Source organism: Pungitius pungitius, chromosome 8 (genome assembly GCF_949316345.1).
Source record: "Pungitius pungitius chromosome 8, fPunPun2.1, whole genome shotgun sequence".
NCBI classification, from domain to species: Eukaryota; Metazoa; Chordata; class Actinopteri; order Perciformes; family Gasterosteidae; genus Pungitius; species Pungitius pungitius.
The window spans coordinates 2,069,520-2,090,970 of record NC_084907.1 but is presented as its reverse complement, the minus strand read 5'-3'; the positions used below and the strand labels follow the sequence as shown (position 1 = coordinate 2,090,970).

General features: G+C 45.1%; 2 protein-coding genes across 3 annotated transcripts; one reads left to right on the top strand and one right to left on the bottom strand.

The window, feature by feature from the left end:
* Positions 1-6,601: 6,601 nt before the first annotated feature.
* On the top strand, positions 6,602-16,754 carry lactbl1b (lactamase, beta-like 1b). Of its 2 annotated transcripts, XM_037448537.2 has the most exons (8): positions 6,602-6,714; positions 8,863-8,929; positions 10,134-10,302; positions 11,060-11,166; positions 12,306-12,463; positions 14,267-14,514; positions 15,194-15,299; positions 15,398-16,754. In XM_037448537.2, exons 2-8 carry the CDS (start codon positions 8,870-8,872, stop codon positions 16,374-16,376), a joined length of 1,827 nt encoding a protein of 608 aa, XP_037304434.2. In that variant the 5' UTR covers positions 6,602-6,714; positions 8,863-8,869; the 3' UTR covers positions 16,377-16,754. The 2 variants fall into 2 exon arrangements, with proteins under 2 accessions (XP_037304434.2, XP_037304435.1); XM_037448538.2 differs by lacking the exons at positions 6,602-6,714; positions 8,863-8,929 and adding an exon at positions 9,851-9,993.
* Positions 16,755-16,862: 108 nt separating this feature from the next.
* On the bottom strand, positions 16,863-21,137 carry nmur3 (neuromedin U receptor 3). The gene is made up of 2 exons (XM_037448541.2): positions 20,211-21,137; positions 16,863-19,122 (listed from the first exon to the last, which is right to left on the bottom strand). Exons 1-2 carry the CDS (start codon positions 21,052-21,054, stop codon positions 18,692-18,694), a joined length of 1,275 nt encoding a protein of 424 aa, XP_037304438.2. The 5' UTR covers positions 21,055-21,137; the 3' UTR covers positions 16,863-18,691.
* Between the last annotated feature and the right edge of the window lie 314 nt (positions 21,138-21,451).

Genomic DNA, 21,451 nt, shown 5'->3' with positions numbered 1-21,451 from the left:
TTTAAATGCATAAGGGAGACAATGAATGCCACTTCAAAGGATAGACTTAGTAATTGAAATCTTTCACCTAAAATTAAGTCATTTGAAGAAAAGAAATTCGCATCATCGTGCGGCGAAGAGCTCGTGTCTCCACGGCCTCGAGCATCACCATAAGCCCCCCCCGCGGCGGCTGGATAGGGAGAGTCACGCGGGGGTCATGTAGTTTGGACCCCTACACTCTGCGATGTTAGCTGAAGCATGGAGGAGGCATCGATGCCCCCCCCCCCCCCCTCCGGGATCCGCTGCCTGATGAATGTGTGTCAAACTGCATGAAGCCGACACCGACGAGGGGGGCGGAGCCACGAGGGGGCGTCCGCTGTCGGGTCGATGGGAGAGAACAACGAAGCTGTGGGAGTCCCAATCGAGTGTGAGAAGTGCGCGCGAGGCCGCAGGGTGACATCGGGGGTCACTGGGGGGTCATTGGGACGAATTCTGCATCAAGTCCACGTGAGGGATTTGAAAGGATTTTAAGGAGTCTGCAGCTCCACACAGCGTTTGCTCTTCCTCCTGAAAACTTTTCCAGTCTGAATCTTTTAAACTAAACAGCTGGTGCAGCGGAGATCTGTGGGTCCCAGTTTGAGGGTCGGGACCCCCACATGGGTCACAAAATAAATCAGAGGGGTCACAAGAGAAGTGACGGGATAAGTAAAAAAAGAGTGTGTTACATTTAGGGGGGATTAATTAGAAGAAATATAAACTGTTTTAATTAGTATATAATGAGCTGAAAGAATCATATTCAGAGTGATTTCACTATTTAAATAAATATGATGCATTAGTTTCCAGATTTAAATTGATTGGTGACTTGATCGTTGTAAACACTGTTTAATTTTTCTTTTAAATAAATTATTTGAAACATTTAATTTTTTTTTAAATTCTATATATTTTTTATAAACAATTATTTGGTCATATAAAAACACAGAGTATTGATGAAAGCTGCTCACTAGAATATTTTAAAAAGGTGAAGGAATAGACGCTCAGAATCTGGAACATTTAACACATTTTAACTTAAAATGTCTTCTCTGTGAAAGGATAAATGATCAAAAATGAAGGTTGTACACTACCTGGAGAATGTGAAGGCTCTGAAGGAGACACAGATATTTATTTCTGGTTGAAATGTAAAACATGTAATATCTAAACGTAAAGTAAAAGTGCTTTAAAATGACCACTATTGTAAAAAAGTGTTGAAACATGTTCAAGTAAGAAAAAAACACACGTATGAAGCTGGAAATGATCACAATGTGTCCCCCTAATGAAACTATACAAACCCTATGTAAACATGCATTAAGTATGAACTGGCACCTGACAGTATTTCCCCCCCCCCCATGCAGTGACATCCCGTGAAATGCACATTGACCCTCCAGGTAGATTTTTCCACTCTTAAAATAAACCACACACACACACACACACACACACACACACACACACAAACGCACACATTCTCAATCTGTTCATGGTTTGCACAAGTGACACTGAGGGCACTTTGCTGACCTACATAGATGTTTGAGTCGCTCTTAGTGGGAACGCTGCGCGTCCAGATGCCCTCCTCTGTGCTCCGGAGTGGAAACAGGTCAGAGGTCACGACGGGAAAAAAAACCCAATGAGAGAGGAGGACTCGCACAATCGGAAGCAGAACAAAGGTGATGGCTGCTTATTCATGCCGGACGCCGTGACGTGGGACTTGGGGAGGATGGGGGACGGGGGGGTGGGGGAAAGTCTCGGGCCTCTGGAAACCGGGTGCTTGGTCTGAGGGTCTGACGTCGAGTGGATTCTGAGGGTCTTAAGACGGAGCCATTGTTGGTAAAGCGTGTTGGGTTCTGGAAAGGCCCAAAGGAGATCACCATGCCTTTGTTCTCGTCCCGGCCGGAAACGGTGAATAAAAGAGTCAACTAGTTCTAAACAAAGAATAAGGTCTACAATTACAAAGTGAAATACAATGTGTATAGTAATATATTTCGCGAAATAAAGAATTCTCCCAACAAAAACCCTCTTTTGGGGAAGCAATTAGCTTCATTCCCCAGGTTTAAACATCACATCATGACAGGATGTTAATGTGTACAGTATTGATATGATTTACATGACTATGAATTGTTATTGACTATAATGCATTCACTTCATCTAACATACAAATGTAATATCTACTATCTAACATCACACAAACTACCATTCTACACTACACATTGCTACACCGCTAGGTGTGCACTTCTACTTTAATTCCTGACAAGCGTTACTACGTGACACGTAGGCGGCCCCCTACCGGACAATTAAAAGGTTTGTAGAGAGAAGTGTCACTCCACCAAAGACACGTCCTTAAAAGCAACCACATTTTTCTCCTGGCACAGGCAGCGATTTAAGTTACACCAGGTGAACATTTTACTTCATATTTTAAATTGAATTTTCAGCAGTTGTTGGACACCCTGCCAGGCAACAAGCAGTCCATTGTGCTTCCCCAATCGACAGGAGGACATTAGAGCGCAATGTGTTTCTCATGGGGCGAGATGGCGTGGTCCATCCGCGGGAGCTCTGTTTCAGGGCAGAGAGCATGACGTTACATTTCATGTGAGCCAGAAAGTCCAATCAGCATCAGGCTTTAAAAGAAAAAGGAAGGAGAAGAAGACCCCCACTAGTCTGTAGCTTTAAAGGAAAGAAAACATCTCGTTAGTCATGTTACACAATCATCAATGGATTCATCGTCGTACTGTTGATTTTGTCTCCTGTGGCACAATTGGTCGCCATGGCGATGGAACTCACCTGGTCAGAGTCACTATTTAACCTTCGAGGCTGGTTGGCTGCACTTGAAGTGCAGAAGTTACATACTTAGTCCAGGAAAAAAAGGCTTGCTGTGTGATGCAGTAACTGAGTGTTGCATGTTGTGAATTTGCTGGAATGTTTTTTATGCCCCCCCCCCCCTCCCTCCCCCGACCCCTCACGCCATGTGCTTCAGTCACGTGATCGTTCTGGCAATTGGCACCGGTTAATTTCCCACTTTTCTCCTGACACGCTGGCAGGCAGCACAGCAGTTTGTTGCCAGTACATCACAGGCCCAGTTGCCCTCCCCCCCCCCCCCCCCCCCTCCCACCACCACCCCGGCCCCCGGGCCCCCAGGACCTGACTTGATTGCAATTTTGCACCAGAGATGGAAAGTCTTGTGGGTTGGAAAGACTGCAAAGACTTGGCACGCGACAACAAAACAACAAAAAAAACACAAGCCACAAGTGCAATTCCCTTTATAAGGTTTCCCTCCACGGTAGACGGTACGTGGTCTCACAGTAATGCCCCCCCCCCCCCACCCCATGCTTTCTGTCACGTGGTATTCAATCATTCGCTTTTGCATTTGCCAAAAAGCCGGGCAGGTATTGAACCACTTGAAACTCCTCACAGGAGATCCGAGGCTCCCCTGTTGTGGTTTGTGAGGAAGTGGAGCGCCGTCTCCATCTAGTGGAGAACTCATGTCACCACATAGCGAGACGTTCTCAACGCAGTCCTCTCATAGGAACTAATGACACTAGAACCCTGAGACCTCAACAGCTAAGGTCAAGCATTTCAGTTTACATTTTTAACATTTTCTACAATGAACAAATTGTCTTCCAACAACTTTTGGAGGGGGGGCCTCTTCATCAAGTTTTCAGCGATGTGACACTCTTGTGTGACTTTTTAATGAGGTTCTTGCTTCATTAACAGGATTCTGTCAGAACATGTCACTCATCTATCTGCGGTTCATCTGGTTTGACACAATGATCTGATGATGACCTCGGCCTCATTGAGCTAGAAGCATACTTTTAAACTATAAACTATTACACTGTACATTACTGTATAAAGCATATTTCTCAATGGGAGCAAATGGCTCAAAGGTACCCATATTAATAATTTCAACACGCAAAGAGCTCAGAAATAAATCTATTTTTTTTAAACGTTTTAAATAAATAAATAACTCAGCAGCAGCTTCAAACGAGATGTACGTTTATTGGTTGCGTTGCAGCCTGATTGCCTAAAAAAACACATTTTAATAATTTTATGTGGATTACATCACAAAGGGGACATATTTTACTCCACTATGCCCTTGTATTGTATTTAATGACGTCATGGTTGAGTGAGCGAGAAGAAATAATAAATCTATATGCTTTCTACTCCCGGATTTGAATGTCTTGAAGGCTCAGGATGATGATTGTTTTGAGACTAATCTGCTTCAATGACTAAATGAAATCTTTGAATAAATCTGTGTAAAACAATTTCATCTTCCATTGCTCTGATTTGTTTTCATGCTCCATCTATAATCCCTAATGTTTCTGAGTAGATGTAATATTCCAGGCTCACCACACATGTGCCGTCATTTTCGCTTACGTTTTTTTTACTTCTCAAACGTCATATTTCTATGCATTGTGGGTAATTACCTCCTGTAAAGTCTGCGGTGATGAGGATTTACGGAAAGTGTTCACAAAGGGCTGAACTTTAAACACGGTATGATTCGACAGTGGAAATAACAATAACCTTTTTTTACTCTGCTTGCTTTTACCAGTTGAAGGCTAGAATCAAAATTAGACTTGGTTAACTTTATGAAACGTATCCTGATGGCATAGACTGTGTATTGATTGATTGACTCAAGGAATCGATTTGCATGCAGAAAAAAACAAACAAATCAATCAATTAGCTTTTTCTAATGAGTCATCTTCTCCGTTCTGACATTTGTGCATCAAAGGTTACTACAAGTTCAGAATAAGTTAAGCTTCCTGCCCTAAGTCATCTTCTCAAACCTTTTAGACCAACAGACATGTTGTGATCACAACTGGACCACCCGGCAGGAGGAAGATAAGACTTAAATTCACATTTCCTCTCATATAAAGCTGTAGTTTTCACATTGTCCACTAGAGGCCGGTGTAACATCCATGTGCCTTAGAGGCGCCAAAGCTCCCGATGCTCTTCAAGCCTCCTCTGCGTGAAGCTAAGCAGTGAGCTCAGACAATCCCAGCGAGGGTCAAAGGTCAAAAGGTAGTGGCCATTGGGTGATCTCACTGAACCCCCCAAAAAAGTCAAACAGTGAAAGCAGCGCTATTGTTAATAAAGCCCAACACATTCAGTGACAGTCACAAAGGAAAAAATGAGAGATGAAATGTCATCAACCAATAGTTTTGTAAAAAAATGAATTGGTACACCAACCTAACCACTAGATTTATTATAAAGTGTATAAATGGTCCAGCTTGCCGGTGCATTATCTACATCGTACATTATGTACATCAGGTTTTGGAATAATGAGCATGACGTACATTGAGATACTCAGAGTGGTGGAGACTGCAGCGTTTTAGGCCTCTAAAGATATTTGTCAGGAACTGACTTACTTAAACCAGCACGTTTGCACTCATTGTGTAAGTTGCACAAAATGTAAAAAAAAAAAAAATACCCACTGTCTGTTTGTCTTTGCTCAAAAAGATTCCACAAGGAGTCGAGACGTTGATGTGACTTTCCACCCAAGCAACGAGCCATTCGGTCTTGAAATCAGCCGCCTGCGCTTTCATTCACGTTCTGTCCCTCGTCATGAGGCCTTTTGATCATTTTCTAAATTGTACAGGTCCAAAGAGGTTCTCCTCCTCCTTCGAGCCATCCACCGTCGTCACGGACGATCAAGCCGCCCGGGCTCTTATCTGTGTGCATCGCTTTCTGCCTAAATGCTTGTGAGCGACCGCCGCATGTTTTCCCATGTTCCTGTTCTCCACGGAACGAGAACATTGCAGTTAACTAGGTCAGGCTCTCTCAGGAGAGAGAGAGAGAGAGGGAGGGAGGGAGAGAGAGAGAGGGAGGGAGAGGTCTGGTTCAAGCGCCTTTTTCATTCAGCTTCTTTTGATTGTTGTGCGGCGTTTTCCAAGAAAACCAACTCCGACAAATGTGCTTCTCAGAAGCACGGCGAGCAGTGGAGAAATCCCAAAAGGCGACTTTATGAAAAGGCCCCAGTGATCAAATACACGCACGCCATTAAGCGCACACAACGTGCATAACGACAACGTGTGCGCCCGAGTTACTTGGTCCTTCTGTGACATCCAGGCAGCGAAAACCACATGGTTAAAGTTGAGTTTAAACCTCTTGTTTGAGCTTGAAATAACACGCAGAGCCGTCGTTTCGATCTAATGACACGTTGTGAGTTTGATTTGTGTGTCCACCAATGCGTTGTCTGTATTCACGCCCCATTGTCCAGGAAGTGCGATGTCACTTTTCGTTCTTTTAAAGCACCAATCAGCACTGCTCTCAGGTGAAAGAGGAACCATCACGGCCCGACGGCTTGTCGTTGCCGCTTTTGTTAGAGGATGTTCTATAGAAATACAAAAAAACAACGACAACAACAACCTCATTTCAGCAACAGTTGGCTTTTTGTGTGACGTCCTAAAACTCAGGCCATAAAAAATACAAGCACACACACACACACACACACACACACGCATGTACACGTACACACACACACTGAGAGAGAGCACTCCTTTCTGTGCCAGATGTGTCCATTGGCTGCGACGCTTAATCCAGAGCGCCGGGCCGCGCACACACAAGCAGGATTTAACACAAGCATGATACCAACATCTGTCGGGATCCTCCTCCCAGCTCGCCCCCGAAAACTCAGACGCAACGCGGCCCGGAGCGCTTTGTGTCCTCGCCGTTCGGACGGAAGAGGAGCTGCCACTGGATCCGGAAGCGGAGGTGAGTGTGCGAAGAGGGAAGGAATCCAGCACGCCCCCCCCCCCCCACGCGGCCTTGGAGAGAGGCGCTTGGTTTCATGGCGGCTTACGTAACGCGTTGTTCCTCAGCCCTGATCACTGCGTTCCCAAACGTTCTGTTTTTCTTATAGACTGAATGAATGCACCATGTTAATACAGGAGAGCTGTGTCAGCAGTTTGCTTTTTGTGTTTATTTCAGCAGATTATTGGGCTTCTATCGCCTCGAGTGCAGCGATCGCACGTTTACAGAGAGACAAATGAAGTCTTTTCATTCTCTACCTGGTCGGAAAGAAGGACGGTTGTTTTTTTCTTAAACATCACTACCTCGTGCACGAGGGAGTCGTTGAATAACAGGTTTACGGAATACTTTTAATTGAGTGACATGTATTTCTTTGAATCAGTCAGCACAAGCTTTGTCATGGTGCCATCACATACCTCTTATGAGATGAACTCACTTTGCAGATAATAATAATTCAGTTTTAACTGTGTAATTGAACCCAGGGAAAACGTAGCAGTGAAGGTGCACTCTGGTAAACTCCTATGTTTAGACGAGGTATTCATTTCAGGATCACACACACACACACACACACACACACACACACAGTCTTTGCAGCGTGCACAGACTCAATATATGGTTTGCATTGCCTCAATTAAATAGATCAGCTCCTGAATAGAATCACTTGCTGGAGGAGATTTTAAATCTATTTGATGAAGTTGAATTTGAATGATGGTGATTCTGGGAAAAAAAAGAAAGTAGCTCAAGAACACAGAAGAGCAAACAAAGTGTTGTTTTAGAGCTTTTTATAATTAAAACAGTTGGCAAAAAAGGGGCCGCTGAAAATGCGCAATGCATTAGAATTATCAGTTTAATATATTAGTCATAATAACAAGGCAGTGTTTTGACTGAGATTAATGATGAATTTCCGCTTTTTTAAGGATTTAAGGATCAAAAATGAAGACCAGACAGCGAGATTTGTTTGCTGATTAACAGTGTAAAATAATATTATTTGTAGTTGTTATTTGTATGTTTTTGTGACGTTATTCAAGGGTTTTTAAGATCGATGATATAAACGAGAGAAGTATATATATATATATATATATATATATATATATATATATATATATATATATATATATATACCTGTCCAGGTAAATTGTTTCCTTTTCAGACAGATCCCTGAAACCATCACCAGAGGTTATCAAATGTGATGATTTTTAGACCTTCTGAGACTTTAAGACCAGTTGAGTCTTTTGACGCGTTACCTTCCATAAAGCCAAAATCTGATTGGTGTGTCTTTCGCTGGTTCCAGTGATCCAGTATCGTCCTCTGTGCCACTCCTAGTTATGGCCGACGTCTCCATCGCTGTCACTGACTCGGCTCATTTTGTTTCTCAAGTGTGAACATCAGAAAAATCCTTTCAGCCGGGGAAAACGTCCTTCGTGAGACGCGGTGTCAGTTTTTTGGCGCCTTTTCTCCGCGGCTCATTCATCGAATGAAGCTGGAAATTCATCAGATGAAAAGTGGCTTCTGCTTGAAGGGAATATGAATCCGACCTTGAGGATTCGCTGCTGGTTGAACAAAAGACTAAAAGACACTTGTGTTGCTCTATTTCTCCAAGGTGCTTCAATCCTTAGAGGCGATAGTTTGTTCTATCAACATTAAGGTTATCGACCATTTAAAACACCCTGAACATCTGAGCGGTAACATGACATACATGTTAAATCATGTTTACTGTTACTGGCCATTCTGCATGAAAAAAATACATCATTTGCCACCATACAAAATTGAAGTCGGAGGAAAGAACCTTGTTTTTATGGTGCAATCAAAGAGTAAAAGGGAAGAACAGCCACGCGTTACACGAAACACTTTCCCTCGCTGTGGCCTTTTGAGCGAAGCCTTCACGCCTTGACGAGACGTCAGAAACCTCTTTTCACGAATCAAAGTCGTGGAGGACGAGGCATCGGCCTCCTGTTGCTCCCACTTCATTTCAGAGAGTCCCCAGATGCACGAAGGACACGTTTCTATGAAAACCAACCTGCCGTCTTAACACTAACCTTTTAAAAGGAAGCAAAGAGTTGTGCAGAAGATATTTGGTTTGCTCGATTTGGTTTTCGTCTTTTTTTTTTGCAGCAAAAGCATGGGAAAGGCGGGGAGTAAAGTCCCGAGAGAGGTCCCGGTGGACGGGGTTCAAGCCCAGGTAAACCACCTCACACACACACACACACACACAACCCATGCCCACAAACACACACACCTGCAACCAGCAACTCTCACTGGGAGGATGTGCAGGAAGAACACGTTAAACTGCTGTGTGTGTGTCCTGACGGGGGCCAGCTGTTGTGCTCTCCATCCATCACAGATTACGCAACCATGATAATCCGCGGCTGGCTTTCACACTTAATTTTCCCACATCGCATCATGATAGCTATAATCATCAGAATGTATTTCTGAGCTTTGGATAGACCGTTAAAATCTTCAGAATCAGAATCATCTTTATATGGGTGCTTTTACCCGGTTACATGTCCTCAAGGAATATACAAAAGTTACCCACCTGCTTTATTATTTCAGGTGCTTTTTTTGACCTTGGGGGCAGAAAAGTATATTAGTTTCAGCTATGGGGGGGGAACTCAATTAAACACATTATAACCCCCCCCCCCCCACCCCACCCCCCTCCCCCCTGCACTCGAACACGCCAACACCATTCGACCCCGTTGGACTGTTTGTGTGCAGTCTGTTGTAAACAAGTTGTTTACATCAGTGCGTCTCATCCGAAATACCCTCAACGCCCCAAACCTGCCGGTCCATCTCCACTCCACTAATTCCCCGGCTCAGGCTCCGGCTAAAAGGCACGGACCCCCCACTTGCGCCTCGTGCTGCCTGCGTTTCCCGCCATCTTTGTCGTGGGGGCCTCGCGGCTTGACGAAGGGGGGGCAGGACGCGCCACGAGGCGAGGCCTGGACTGAAGTGAATTGATTCACTTGGATTAGGGATTACGACTTCCCCCTCGCGCTCTGCTGGAGTAAATCCGGGGGGGATTATGATGTCAACGGCCCGCAGGCTGCAGGGGGGGGGAAATTGAATTGTGAGGGAGGAGATCGCCAATGGCCCGAGGATCACGGGGGACACGGCGATGGACCAGAGATGGGAGCGAAAAGCCTCGGCGGGACGCCTCCGGGCCGCGGGGGTCGATTACAGTTTGAGGAATAAACGTTTCAGCGCGCGATAAGACGATCCTCTGCGTCGCTGGTAATCTTCGCTCAGGTGGGGAGTGACGACCAGTGCAACAGAGGGGGGGGGGGGGGGGGGGGCAACGAGGAGGTTCGGATTCATTCATTGCTGGTTTATAGAAAGCACGGAGGAGACGCTTTGGTCTAACCCCGCTGTGTGTTCTTGTGTTCAAGCCCACTCCTTCTGAGGCCGCTCCCGCTGCCGTCACATTCGAAGGACTCACCAAACCCAACAAGATGAAGGTGAAATGGACCCAGCTGGGTCTGGTGTTCTTCCTCGTTTTGTCACTGGTTATGACCGGATGCTTCTTCTGGCAATATCAGCTGCCCAAGCTTTTGCCAGGTGAGCTTAATGGCTGTAGGTAACAACAATTGTTGAGCTTTTCTTTTAAAATAAAGGTATATTTTATCTTCAGGACGCAGTTATTCTTATTTTTCTTACATGTAACATCCAATGACTGATGTCATTGATTTTAGAAGCTTTTGGAAAATGGACAGTACAGAACAGATAGTCCTTTGTTTTCATTGGGCACAAAGCCCAGGAGGCAGGAAAATTCTTGCTTTACTGCTGCAAATGGTCCTCGTCTGTGGATGGACTTTACCAGAGTCAGTCAAAAATTGTATTTAAAAGCAAATTATTTTGGCACAACACTGCCAGATTGCAACTGGAACTGTTTTTAAAATGACTTACTATTTTTATTCTGCCGATTATTTGTGTTTATTTGGATGTAAAGTAGAGTAACGTGAGGTGATATTATTTGGAATCAATGGAAAATGCACAGCTCCATTGATGTTTTCCAATGTACAAGTACAGCTGTTCTCTGGAATACAAATGATGCTCTGAAGCCAAAAGGAAACCTGTTGATCCGCCCTGTTGTTCATTCACAGTGTCCATTGTATCTTCTAAATCTAATCCTGTCAGACCCACGGGGGTTCATCAGGAAGCAGAGAGAATTAATGAAGCCCCCCAACCCTGACAATTATTCTGCATAACACTGGCCTTTGTGCCACCAATACATTATTCTATCAAATATCAAGTGGGAATTTCAATATCCTGTCCCCATGCGATTCCTTTTGCTCTTTTATTCTCTTTCCACCAGATGAAGGGATGCGTCGAAATGCCAACTCAGAGATGATGTGTCCTCGCCACCCCGAGCCGCTGCCACTGGAGCATCCCATCCCCGGTCTGAAAGAGGCCCTGGAGAAGGTGAGAGGTCATTGAGAGGTCCGGGTCGGACGGTCATGTTACCATTCTAAGCGCGTTCTAAACGCGTGGCAGCTTGTGCATCGTCATGTGTAATACAAGGGGTTCATATTTGATTTTAAACTTCTCAAAAGTCGACTTCTAACGGCCTTTAAAAACAGCATTTCTCTCACGGGCCACTCGAGACGCAGGAAATGTGCAGGCCGGCCGCGGTAATCCTTCACACCAAAGGCCATTGCAGTTGACAGAAGGAGATTAAGGAAGCAGTGGATGAAAAGCAGGGAGCCGGCAGCAGTTTATCGTCCACGTGTACTCACAACGACGCCTCAGAACCAAGGGTTTAACCGCGGGTTCCAGTTGCTTGTAATGAAATAAATACGTATTTCTCCTCGTAATTATATACACATATAATTTACATTCCAGGCTCCCACTCTATTCGATAGGACACCTGCGTCAAAGCAAATATAAAAATGATTGAAGAGCATTTATTGTGTAATTCAATACATGCAGGCTCCGACGTCATAGCATCAAACAGCCGACGCATGGCTTCATGTCCCATGCATGAAGCCATGCAGATACGTGAAAACAGAAATATCACAACATCAGATCATGCATTTAAAATCCCACTAAGTCAAATACATAGAAGGATTATCTGAATGAAATTTACTTTAAGCATTAAGTACTTTTGTAGAAAGATCTGTCACGTGACTGATTCACAATGTTGATGGGATTGTTAATCCTTAATAAGGAGCATTTTGTTGTTGTAGTTGGTCGAGGTGAAGCTAATTTCAGGCATTGTGCCCATGCAGTTTGATATTCTCATTCGGGTCGTGTCCCATTAAAAGATAAAGCCAATTTGGAATCAGCTCTTCTCTAATTTGAAAAAGTTATCTAAATGAAATCGTCTGAGCAGACCGGAGACTCGATGGAACGGCCAATAACCCCCGTGAGACGTGACGTAAACGCCACGACTGTTGGACGGAATGTAAATGCATTCTAAACGCGTTGCAACACTCGCTTATCTTAACTTAGCTTAGCTTGGATTAGCTTAGATTAGCTTAGCTTAGCTCGACGAGAGCGGCGCACCGGGCCTGTCTTCGTCACAAAATTCCATCCATTTTTTTTTCCCCGCCCGCCTACAGGTGGACTTTGTGCTTCGGCAGAGCGTCAATCCCATCAGCCTCCCCGCGCTGTCGGCCATCGTCATCCTCAACGACACGGTTTTGTGGACCGGCAACTTTGGAAAGAGGAACGGCAGCGACCCCCTGTCGGGACCCCCGAACGAGTACACGATTTACCGGTGAGTGATGAACCCCCCCCCCCCCCAAAAAAAATGATATCATCAAAAGGCAAGAGGATCATCATAGTTAGAATGACTCATTTTGTTAGTGCTAACATTAATAATTATAGTGACGATCGTATTTAAGAATCTAATACAAAACAACAAAATGATGTTGAAAGTTAAACAAATACGGGGCTTTTGGAAAAAAAGATTGTCAAAAGTCAGCCGGTTATATTTACAGCTTTTACATTGTTTTTTCATGGGTTCACTGTAAACTAATTTAAAAGTCACTAAAACCCTAAATTTACACCCTCCTGTGTATCTTTAAAGGCGTTTTTAACAGTGTTGATGGAGTCTGAAACATTTTATTTGTGCCGTGTAGGAGGCGGTGGATTTTCATTAAGGGATGAGCATCACTACATGAGTTTCATTCATTGTAATGGCCACAGAAGAGCAGGACATGCATCTGCATGGAGGCTGCTGGCTGCTGGATGTTGCAGCATGATGTACATCAGGTCTCGTCAGTGACTCTTAAACAGGATAAAGTGACCACTAGTGTGCTGCAGCGCGGGAAGCGAAAGCGACATAATAACCCCCCCCCCCCCTCTCCCCCCACCACCAAGGGAAAAAAGCTGCCAAGATCACACAGATTGAACAGCAAGCTTTAACAGGGACATGCCTGCAGCTTTTAGGGGTGATTTTTTACCCGTTCAACGGATGAGTGAATGAATGTTGCAGGGTGACTGGAACCAGTCTGTCCCTCATACTGTGGGAACAAAATCCGTATTCACTTTAGCTCTCTGATAAGGTAAAGAGACGGTGTGGCGTAATCCCAATTCTAGAAATATCTATAGTTTTAACAGTTTCGCAGACATGAAACTGACAGTTATTCTTTTTTTCTTCTCCTGAGTTTTTTTTAAACGTAGCGATGAGGATCCCAGTTCCTGTTGGTTCCTGTTGGTTATCACAATTCTGCCGCAATCAAGAGACATAAAAGTGGATAAGCTGTGCACAGAAAATGAAAGAGAATCCACTTTCAAAGCAATGCAGGGATTAACAGACGGCCCAGCTGCGGGTGTGACACTAGTCGGGTGTCACACTATGAAACACTGACACTTAATGTCGCATTCCCATAAAGGCTTTGCTAAAAAACGGATTGGCCTAATTCGACGCAGCAGAGGCCGAGACGCACCGACTTCTAGGACATAAACCCGAGAGGCTGCGACTCCGGCTTTTATTAAAAAATTCTTCAAACTCATTGCCATGAAAACCGCGGCGAGGTGGTAAAAGGGGGGTTATTATCTGAGATTGTGCGAATGTCCGTCTGAGCAGCAGGAGATTAACCACCGTGTCCACTCGCTGAGTGGTACTTAAGTGCCTTCGGATGTTCTGCGAGCGCTCCGACCCTCCGTTTAATACAACTAAATGTATTTTCCTGCAGCATGCAGATGAAGAAAGGAAATTGGGCCATAGACAGAAATGAACTTGCCTTTTGACATTTAAGATATTTAAAAATATCTACCCAATTAAAAATACTTGTTTTCTACTTAGTAAGTGTATTAATAAAACGTATTAGACTCTTTATAGGTTGTTTTGGTGTAACATTTATTTTTACCCATCATTGACTGAACAGTACATGTGTGTCCAAACTTTTGACCGGTACTGTAAGAGGGTGCACAGTGTCACCATGACAACATCTTGACGTATTGAAAAACCCCTAAAAGCCAGCTTTTAGGACCAATAGACTTCTGTACAGTCTGATTCATTTTTAAAAACACTCAAAAAAAAAAAAATCACACTGCTCCGCTATCATTCCTTCAGAATTGCAAGCCTTTCAAAAATCTTCCCGACCTTGATGCTGTACAAACTTTGGGAGGATGGAAAGATTGGCTCCCTGGACGACCCTCTGGAGAAATATCTGGAGAACTTCACCATTAAAAACCCTCTGGGGAAGACCCGGGACTCGGAGCTGAAGTACGTGACGGATGGCCTGATATTCCTGGACAGCGGCGAGGTGCAGGTCCGCTCGTCCTCCGTCACGCTGCGCAGGATGGCCAGCCAGCTCTCAGGTGCAAACAGCAACTTCAAGGCCCTCAAACCTCCTCCGAGACACAGGCGCCTAGAGTTAGTTTTGTCTAAAAAGGAATTCTTGATGCTGGTATGAACTTACGGGAGCAAACCTGTTGAAACACTTAAATATTATTATTTGGATGTTTTGAATGGCAAGGTTCAGCTGGCAAATTCTTCTTTTTTGTCAAGATTAAAGATTCTTGCAAAGCTAAATATTAAAGAAACATTTCTCACAAATCAGTAATTAGAACACTGCCGTGGCGAGTAAGATAGGTGGTTATAAATAGGTCATTGTTACTTACTATTTTTTTCCTCATTTCATATTACACCACCAAGGTGTGCCGGTGAAGAATATACACAACTACAGAGAAAATAAATCTTGTAAGACTGCATTCAGTTTCTCCTCATATTGTCACCGCCGACCCTTCTACAGTCATTTTGCGTTGGCAAACATAAATCTATTCTACTCTCTGTGTGATGGATTCAAAAGAAAAAATGAGAGAAACGCCGGGACAAGACAAACTGCAAACGTCCCACGAACCGCATTCAGAGAACAAATAATCACCTGGCTGAGTTAAAGCATTGAAACATGTTTCATTGAGCGGGATAGAAGAACAACGTGTTGATAACAAATGCAACGTTGTATTTGCTTACCTGGCTTTTGTTTCATGCCTTTAGGCCTGCCCAGGAGGCTCCGCGCTACGAGCCTGCTCTGGAAAGGAAAAACACAAACGGCAATCAATCTGCTGCAAGACGACGTCCTGGTCGCAGACCCCGGTACAAAGTGAGATTTTTGAGTTTTCGGACGCAGGATTTAACTCGGGCAAAAAGTACCGCTGCTGATTGCGATGCCCTTTAATGGAATTTCCTTTTTCTTCTCAGATGTCACTACAGCAACCTGGCCTTCTCGCTGCTGGCCCACGTGATGGCCGAGCGGGTGGCCGCCGTCGACTACCAGCGGTGGATCGCAGACAACATCCTGGACCGGCTGGGCATGGAGGACACCGGCTTCGACGTCACGCCGGGGCTCCAGGGCCAGGTGGCCGTCGGCGTGTACTCCAACGGGAAGCCGGCCCCGCTCTACGACCTGGGCTGGTACCGGCCTTCGGGTCAGATGTTCTCCACGGCGGCGGACCTGGCCAAGCTCGCCATGGTGCTGCTGGGCGCCTACCACCGCAAGATGCTGGACCCGGACTCGTTGAAGATCATGCTGACCCCGCTCTTCAGGTGCGACAAGGACTACTTCGCCAACCGCACGGGGACGCCGTGGGAGGTGAACGAGCTCATGGGCTACGAGATGGTGCGGAAGGACGGCGACCTGGACGGCTACTCCGCCACCTTCTCCCTCGTTCCCAGGATGAAGCTGGGCCTCGTGGTGCTCATGGCCGGCAGCCGGCCCCAGGGCCAGGACGTGGTCGCCAAGGCCTACAACCACATCATACCAGCGATTGAAAAAGCCTTCCGGGAGGGCAACAAGGTCCTCTTCCCTCCACCCAACCCGGAACCTTACATTGGCTTTTTCACCTACAGCAACATCACCTTCTACGAGATAAAAGTCGGGTCCGACGGGGTTCTGATCATGCAACAGTTTGGGCCTCAGATTGAGGAGCTTATACCGGAGAAGTACAGGACAATTAAACTCAACTACCTGGTTGACCGGGTGTTCCGAGTGGTTTTTGAAAAAGAGTACCCGTGTGTTTTACGCGTGGGGACGGCCTCGGTGTCCCTGGAGGCGCAAGATGGCCAGTTGTTTAATTTCTACGCGTTCGACAAGCGCGGTTTGTCCCCCGGCTTCGACACGCCGGGACTGAACACGTACAACGTGGTCAGAATCGCCCGCAAGCCGACCTTCTCCAGCTGAGCCGCGGCTCCCGGGGTCAACTGGTGTCAGCTTTGAAAATGACCTGGTTGAATATTCAAAGGCCACGTGATGAAGTCGGGGTCATTCATGCAATCAAAGATTGGTTGAGGATTGTGCTCTTAATTTAACGGAGAGCATAGAGAGGGACAGTAATATTTAAAATGTCTTGCACAGATGAATGAATAACTTACTCTCTCTGCTAAATGATGATTGTTCTCGATTGTTCGCCTCCCAACTTAACCTTCACATTATGGTGATACGGTGTGATTTAATTAAACTGATGTTACATTGTCTTGGTCTCTTCTGTCCTTGAGTTCCATGAAAGAACAAATGCTGTTCGGGGTTTGTTTACTGTTGTTGGACCGTGATTGGACTTCCACAAGAGATTCAGCTAATACGTATTCATCATTTGATGGTCGTGGGGGAAAATAAGATTGAATTTTTTTGTTGAATCATTCATGAACTACACTTGAGGCAGATTTAATCAGGACTTTAATGCTACACGCAAATATACAGACAGTCTGCCACAGAAAGTAAAAGCTGATTTTATGTGAGGCCGACACAAATATGTCAAATAATGTAGCAATCAAAAGCAGAGAGGCTTTTTCTTGGCTCACTGGCTTATTACTGTTTGATCCCTAAAAATGGACCCCAGCTGGTCTCAACCTCTAACACACTGCTGTGACTAGTGCGGAAAAATGACAGAATCGAGTTTAAAAAGATAAAATGTTGGCAATGTATAGAATATAAATCCACTGTATCCACATGGCAGTAGATGAATATTGAAACCGCCAATCAAATATTCAACGCTTTGTTTTGAGGGCCCACAGATTTTATTCCAATGGATGACTTAAAGGAACAAATAAAACCCGTTAATAATTCTTAGCTTTCGCTATTTGAGATAAATGCCAGAGGAGGCTGATGCAACCTTCCATACGGCAACAATCACACACAGCACACTGAGCAACACAATCATTTTGAGGAATGATGCATATTCATGTCATGAAGAGCATGCGTATGAAATAATCTATTTAAATCAGGCATTGCACAGCAGGCCAATTGATTTTTTTATTTTGCATTCACATTGAATAAGGGCTGACCATTCAATCAAATGATGTGCACCACTGCGGGCCTCCGCGGCAGGAGACAGAAGTGTCTTATTTCACAAGTTCCACTGAATCACAGAGAAGAAGCAGTTGACCGTCTCACTGCCCAGCAACATATCAACGGTCCATATGAAAACAAAACAAGTACAATATCACATACTGCATCGTTTAGATCAGATTGCGTTGTCCCCACTTTCCCCTGAATTCGACTTCTAAGGCATACAGCGTTCACAGAATAAGACAGCAGGTGAAATACGGAGGCACAGTTCCAACAAAACTATTCAAAGCGACTAATTAACAAATCCACAAGTCCACATACGAACTCTGTGTGAATGCAAGCTTGAAAGAACCTTTTAGAACTTAATGGCGTCCATTTTCTTGCAGAGACGTAAAGGAGAATATCAAAACCACTGGAGACCGTTAGCTTAGCATAAAAAGAGTAGAAACAAGAGAATCCGCTGATTAGCACGTTGTTAAATCCACATTATATCTGTGTCTCTGATGTGTACCTAGTGTACGAATACATTTTTGATGTCATGAAACCCAGACTCAGACGCCATGTGAGAACAGGGGAAAATGTAACACAAGGTGATTTAATAAGTAACACAGTTATAGAAATTTATTTTTTTTATGGATAAGATAGGGGTGGGTATCTATAAGCTTTTGCTTCTCTCTACTCCTTTTCTTGAACAAAAGGTGACTTTTCTAATTTTGTGGTCTACAGTATGTCTATGTTGATTTTTAAATAAATTTAAATATTTTTTTTTTTTAAATGTCTACATGTTCAAGAAATAAAATACTTCAAATCAAATCAAATTTCACTGTCTTTTTAGTTTAGTTTTTTACAGATTAAAGAAATACGCAGCGATGTATTGATTAGTTAGCGTTAGCCTTGCCGCTAAGTGGCTTTTGTGACTTTCCCGCTTCTCGCCTTTAAACCAAGCTAATTAAACGGATACTATGAGTGGTCTAGATCGTCTCATCTGACTCCCGAAATGTCCAACATCACATTAAATTACATTACAGGTCATTTAGCTGACGCTTTCAAAGCGACTTACAACAAGTTCATTTCAACCATAATGATACAAACAAGAAACAAGAGCCATTATCAGTACAAGTTTAAGTGCTACAATGTGTTAGTGTTTTTAGTTGAGGTAAGGTCGATGGCTACGATGGTTGCTGGATCAGCTTCTAGAAGCCGACGTGGGGTCAGAACACAGAAGCATCTGAGCGTGCACGCGTGGCGGTCGCGGCGTCCACGCCCAGCGCCACGTTGTCCGGCAGCAACGGGAGGCCCGTGTTGGAGTCCTTCCCCTCGGCCCTCGCTTCGGCCCTCGCTTCGGCCCTCGAGACGCGGGGCTCCAGCAGGGTGGTGGGCAGCGGCGGCGAGTCCCTGACGGAGCTGCTGTCCTCCTGCTGCGAGCAAACCAGCTCTCGGAAACACTCCCTGAACCGCGTGGAGAGCAGGCTGTAGATGACGGGGTTGACGGCGGAGCTGAGGTAGAAGAAGACGCCGGACACGATGTGGACGTACTGGTAGACGTTGTGCATCAAGTCGGTCCACTGGGTGATGGAGCTCCAGAGGAGCCTCTCAATGTGGAAGGGCGCCCAGCAGACTCCGAACACCGCCACCACGATTGCTAGAGAAACAGGCCAGAGACAGCGGTTTAGTCGCCTCGTTGTTGCAGTTGTAAACACGTTTCTTTGTTGCCGTTTTGAATTATTAATAAACTCTCAATGCTTTTGGCGGGCGCGATCAAATTAGACAAAGATGGATAATGTACACATTTAGTCATGTTCATCAACAAGTAGCATCACAAGGAAGCTATCTGCTAGAAAAGGACCCAAAATATGACCTTTGACTGAAGTAGGTTACAGGCCAACAAATCCCAGTTTTCTCACTGCGTATCCTGTATATTTTATGATATTGTTAGAAGAAGGAGAATGACGATCTCAATGTACAGTCTAAATGATAACTGTCATTTCCAGTGATGTTTTTCTTGATAGAGAAAACATCCTCATTAATATCTCATCCTGTTTAATTTGTCATCCTAAATGCTAAACACTGTTTAAAAGTATTTTTAGATAATCATGAGAAGATCTAATTACGTAACATGAAAGGATCCTTTAAATTCTCACGGTGTCTGAGTGGCTTCATCACATAGTGTTAAAGCTCTCATTCCATTCCTCTCTTAGTAATCCATTATTTCTGAACATTTTCCTAAAGATTCAATGTGACATACACTTTTGAATATTAATTATTTTACATGTAATCGTCTGTAATTAACTACAGGACTTTTGAAGGTATTGTCTTAATGTAGTCTCTTTGATGTGATTTTTTTAAATATGTTTTAATGCTGTTTAAAAAGGCGCTCGTTTTGATTCTAAGTCTGTTTCCTGTGTTTCTGTGTCGTTTTTTCGTAAGCTGCGATCTTCAATTCAATGCCACCCTCTACAATCACTTGATGCGGAATACACCAGTCTAGAATGAAACTCCTCACACAGGAAGGACAAAATCCATCAAGTCAGAGCGTGGAGCCGTACAGATGGACCTGTAAGAGCTATATTAAGCTCAGAGAATGTGACCCCCTCCCGAATACAAATGATCCACACAAAGAATGGGCAATCTGCTGATATAGTGTGCTCTGTGCTTTCTTCTGTTCAGACCCGTGTCTTCGCATTGATCTCACGCATCAGAGGAGACTTTTCACAGGTCGGAGTGACTCACACAGCATCTTGTTTATCTGTCTCCTACGTCCGTTCACGCTGTTCTTCCTTCGAACGACGCCGCCGCAGTTCATCCCCAGCGCGCCGCCGGGGAGCCGCCTCTCCCGGCACAGGTGAAGGCCCATCACCAGGTACAGCACGCCCATCACCATCATGGGCACAAAGTAGAAGCACGCCGTGGTGACCTGCATGACCACGTTGTAGATCCACAGCGGCTTCAGCACGGTGCATATGGCCGACTCCTCCATCCTCTCTGGCACGTAGAACATGCCGTGCAGCGAGGTGTTGGGGACGGCGCACAGCATCGAAAGCGCCCACGCGGCGGCGATGACCCGCTTGGCGTGCCGGTTGGTGGACAGGTAGCGCGTTTTGAGCGGGTACACCACAGCCACGTACCGCTCCACGCTCAGAGCCGTGACGTTGAGGATGGACGCGAAGCAGACCGTCTCGAAGAGGAAGGTCTTGAAGTAGCAGCCGCCGGCGCCGAAGGGGAACGGGTAGTTGTTCCAAAGGTCGTAGACCTCCAGCGGCATGCCGAACAGCAGCACGAGGAGGTCGGACACGGCCAGGCTCACCAGGTAGAAGTTGGTGGGGTTTCGCATCTTCTTGTGCTTTGCTATCACTGCACACGTGAGCACGTTGCCGGACAGGCCGGAGAGGAAGATGAGCAGGTAAACACTGGCGATGGGGAGGAAGAAGGGCGAGCGCTTGGGACCCAGGATTTCCAAGAGGTCGACTTCCGTGAACTGGTGGCCGGTGTAGTTCTCGGTGCCGTTGGGCGGCTTGCTGCTGTTGGGGAAGAGGGCGGAGGCGTTCGAAGAGTAGCCCTGCATGGGGAGCTCCATTTCAGAGAGGAAAACCTGGAGGGAACCAGGTGGAGATGCCAACACAGGCAGCGCTGATTTTTGAGGCTGTTTACCGCAAGAGGCCTGCTGTAAACAAAGGGAAAGATGAAACAACAAGGGCCACCAGAGGATCACATTTGAGTTCTGTCTCTGAGGTTAACATTTCTTCTTCTAGTTTCACAATAAGTTACATGCAATAATGTACGAGAAGCTGTACTTTAATGTTAGATTGTTGATTATTGAAGATAAAGCACAACCTCAAGTACCTTGTTGCTTTTATAGCACGGGTACCAGCAACATTTTAAATAGTAAGTAAAGAGCTGCCTATCAGTACAAAATAGTATTAGCCACCAAACGTTGTGTATCGCATTTCAGTAGAAAAATAGTCCCCCTACGT

Excerpts from the sequence above, each read along its gene's own strand:
- lactbl1b (XM_037448537.2), top strand. The coding sequence starts at position 8,870 with ATGGGAAAGGCGGGGAGTAAAGTCCCGAGAGAGGTCCCGGTGGACGGG. Across the intron at positions 10,303-11,059 it reads GCTGCCCAAGCTTTTGCCAG|ATGAAGGGATGCGTCGAAAT; the intron begins GTGAGCTTAATG and ends TCTTTCCACCAG. Across the intron at positions 11,167-12,305 it reads TGAAAGAGGCCCTGGAGAAG|GTGGACTTTGTGCTTCGGCA; the intron begins GTGAGAGGTCAT and ends GCCCGCCTACAG.
- nmur3 (XM_037448541.2), bottom strand. The coding sequence starts at position 21,054 with ATGGAGCTCCCCATGCAGGGCTACTCTTCGAACGCCTCCGCCCTCTTC. Across the intron at positions 19,123-20,210 it reads ACAGATAAACAAGATGCTGT|CAATCGTGGTGGCGGTGTTC; the intron begins GTGAGTCACTCC and ends CTGTTTCTCTAG.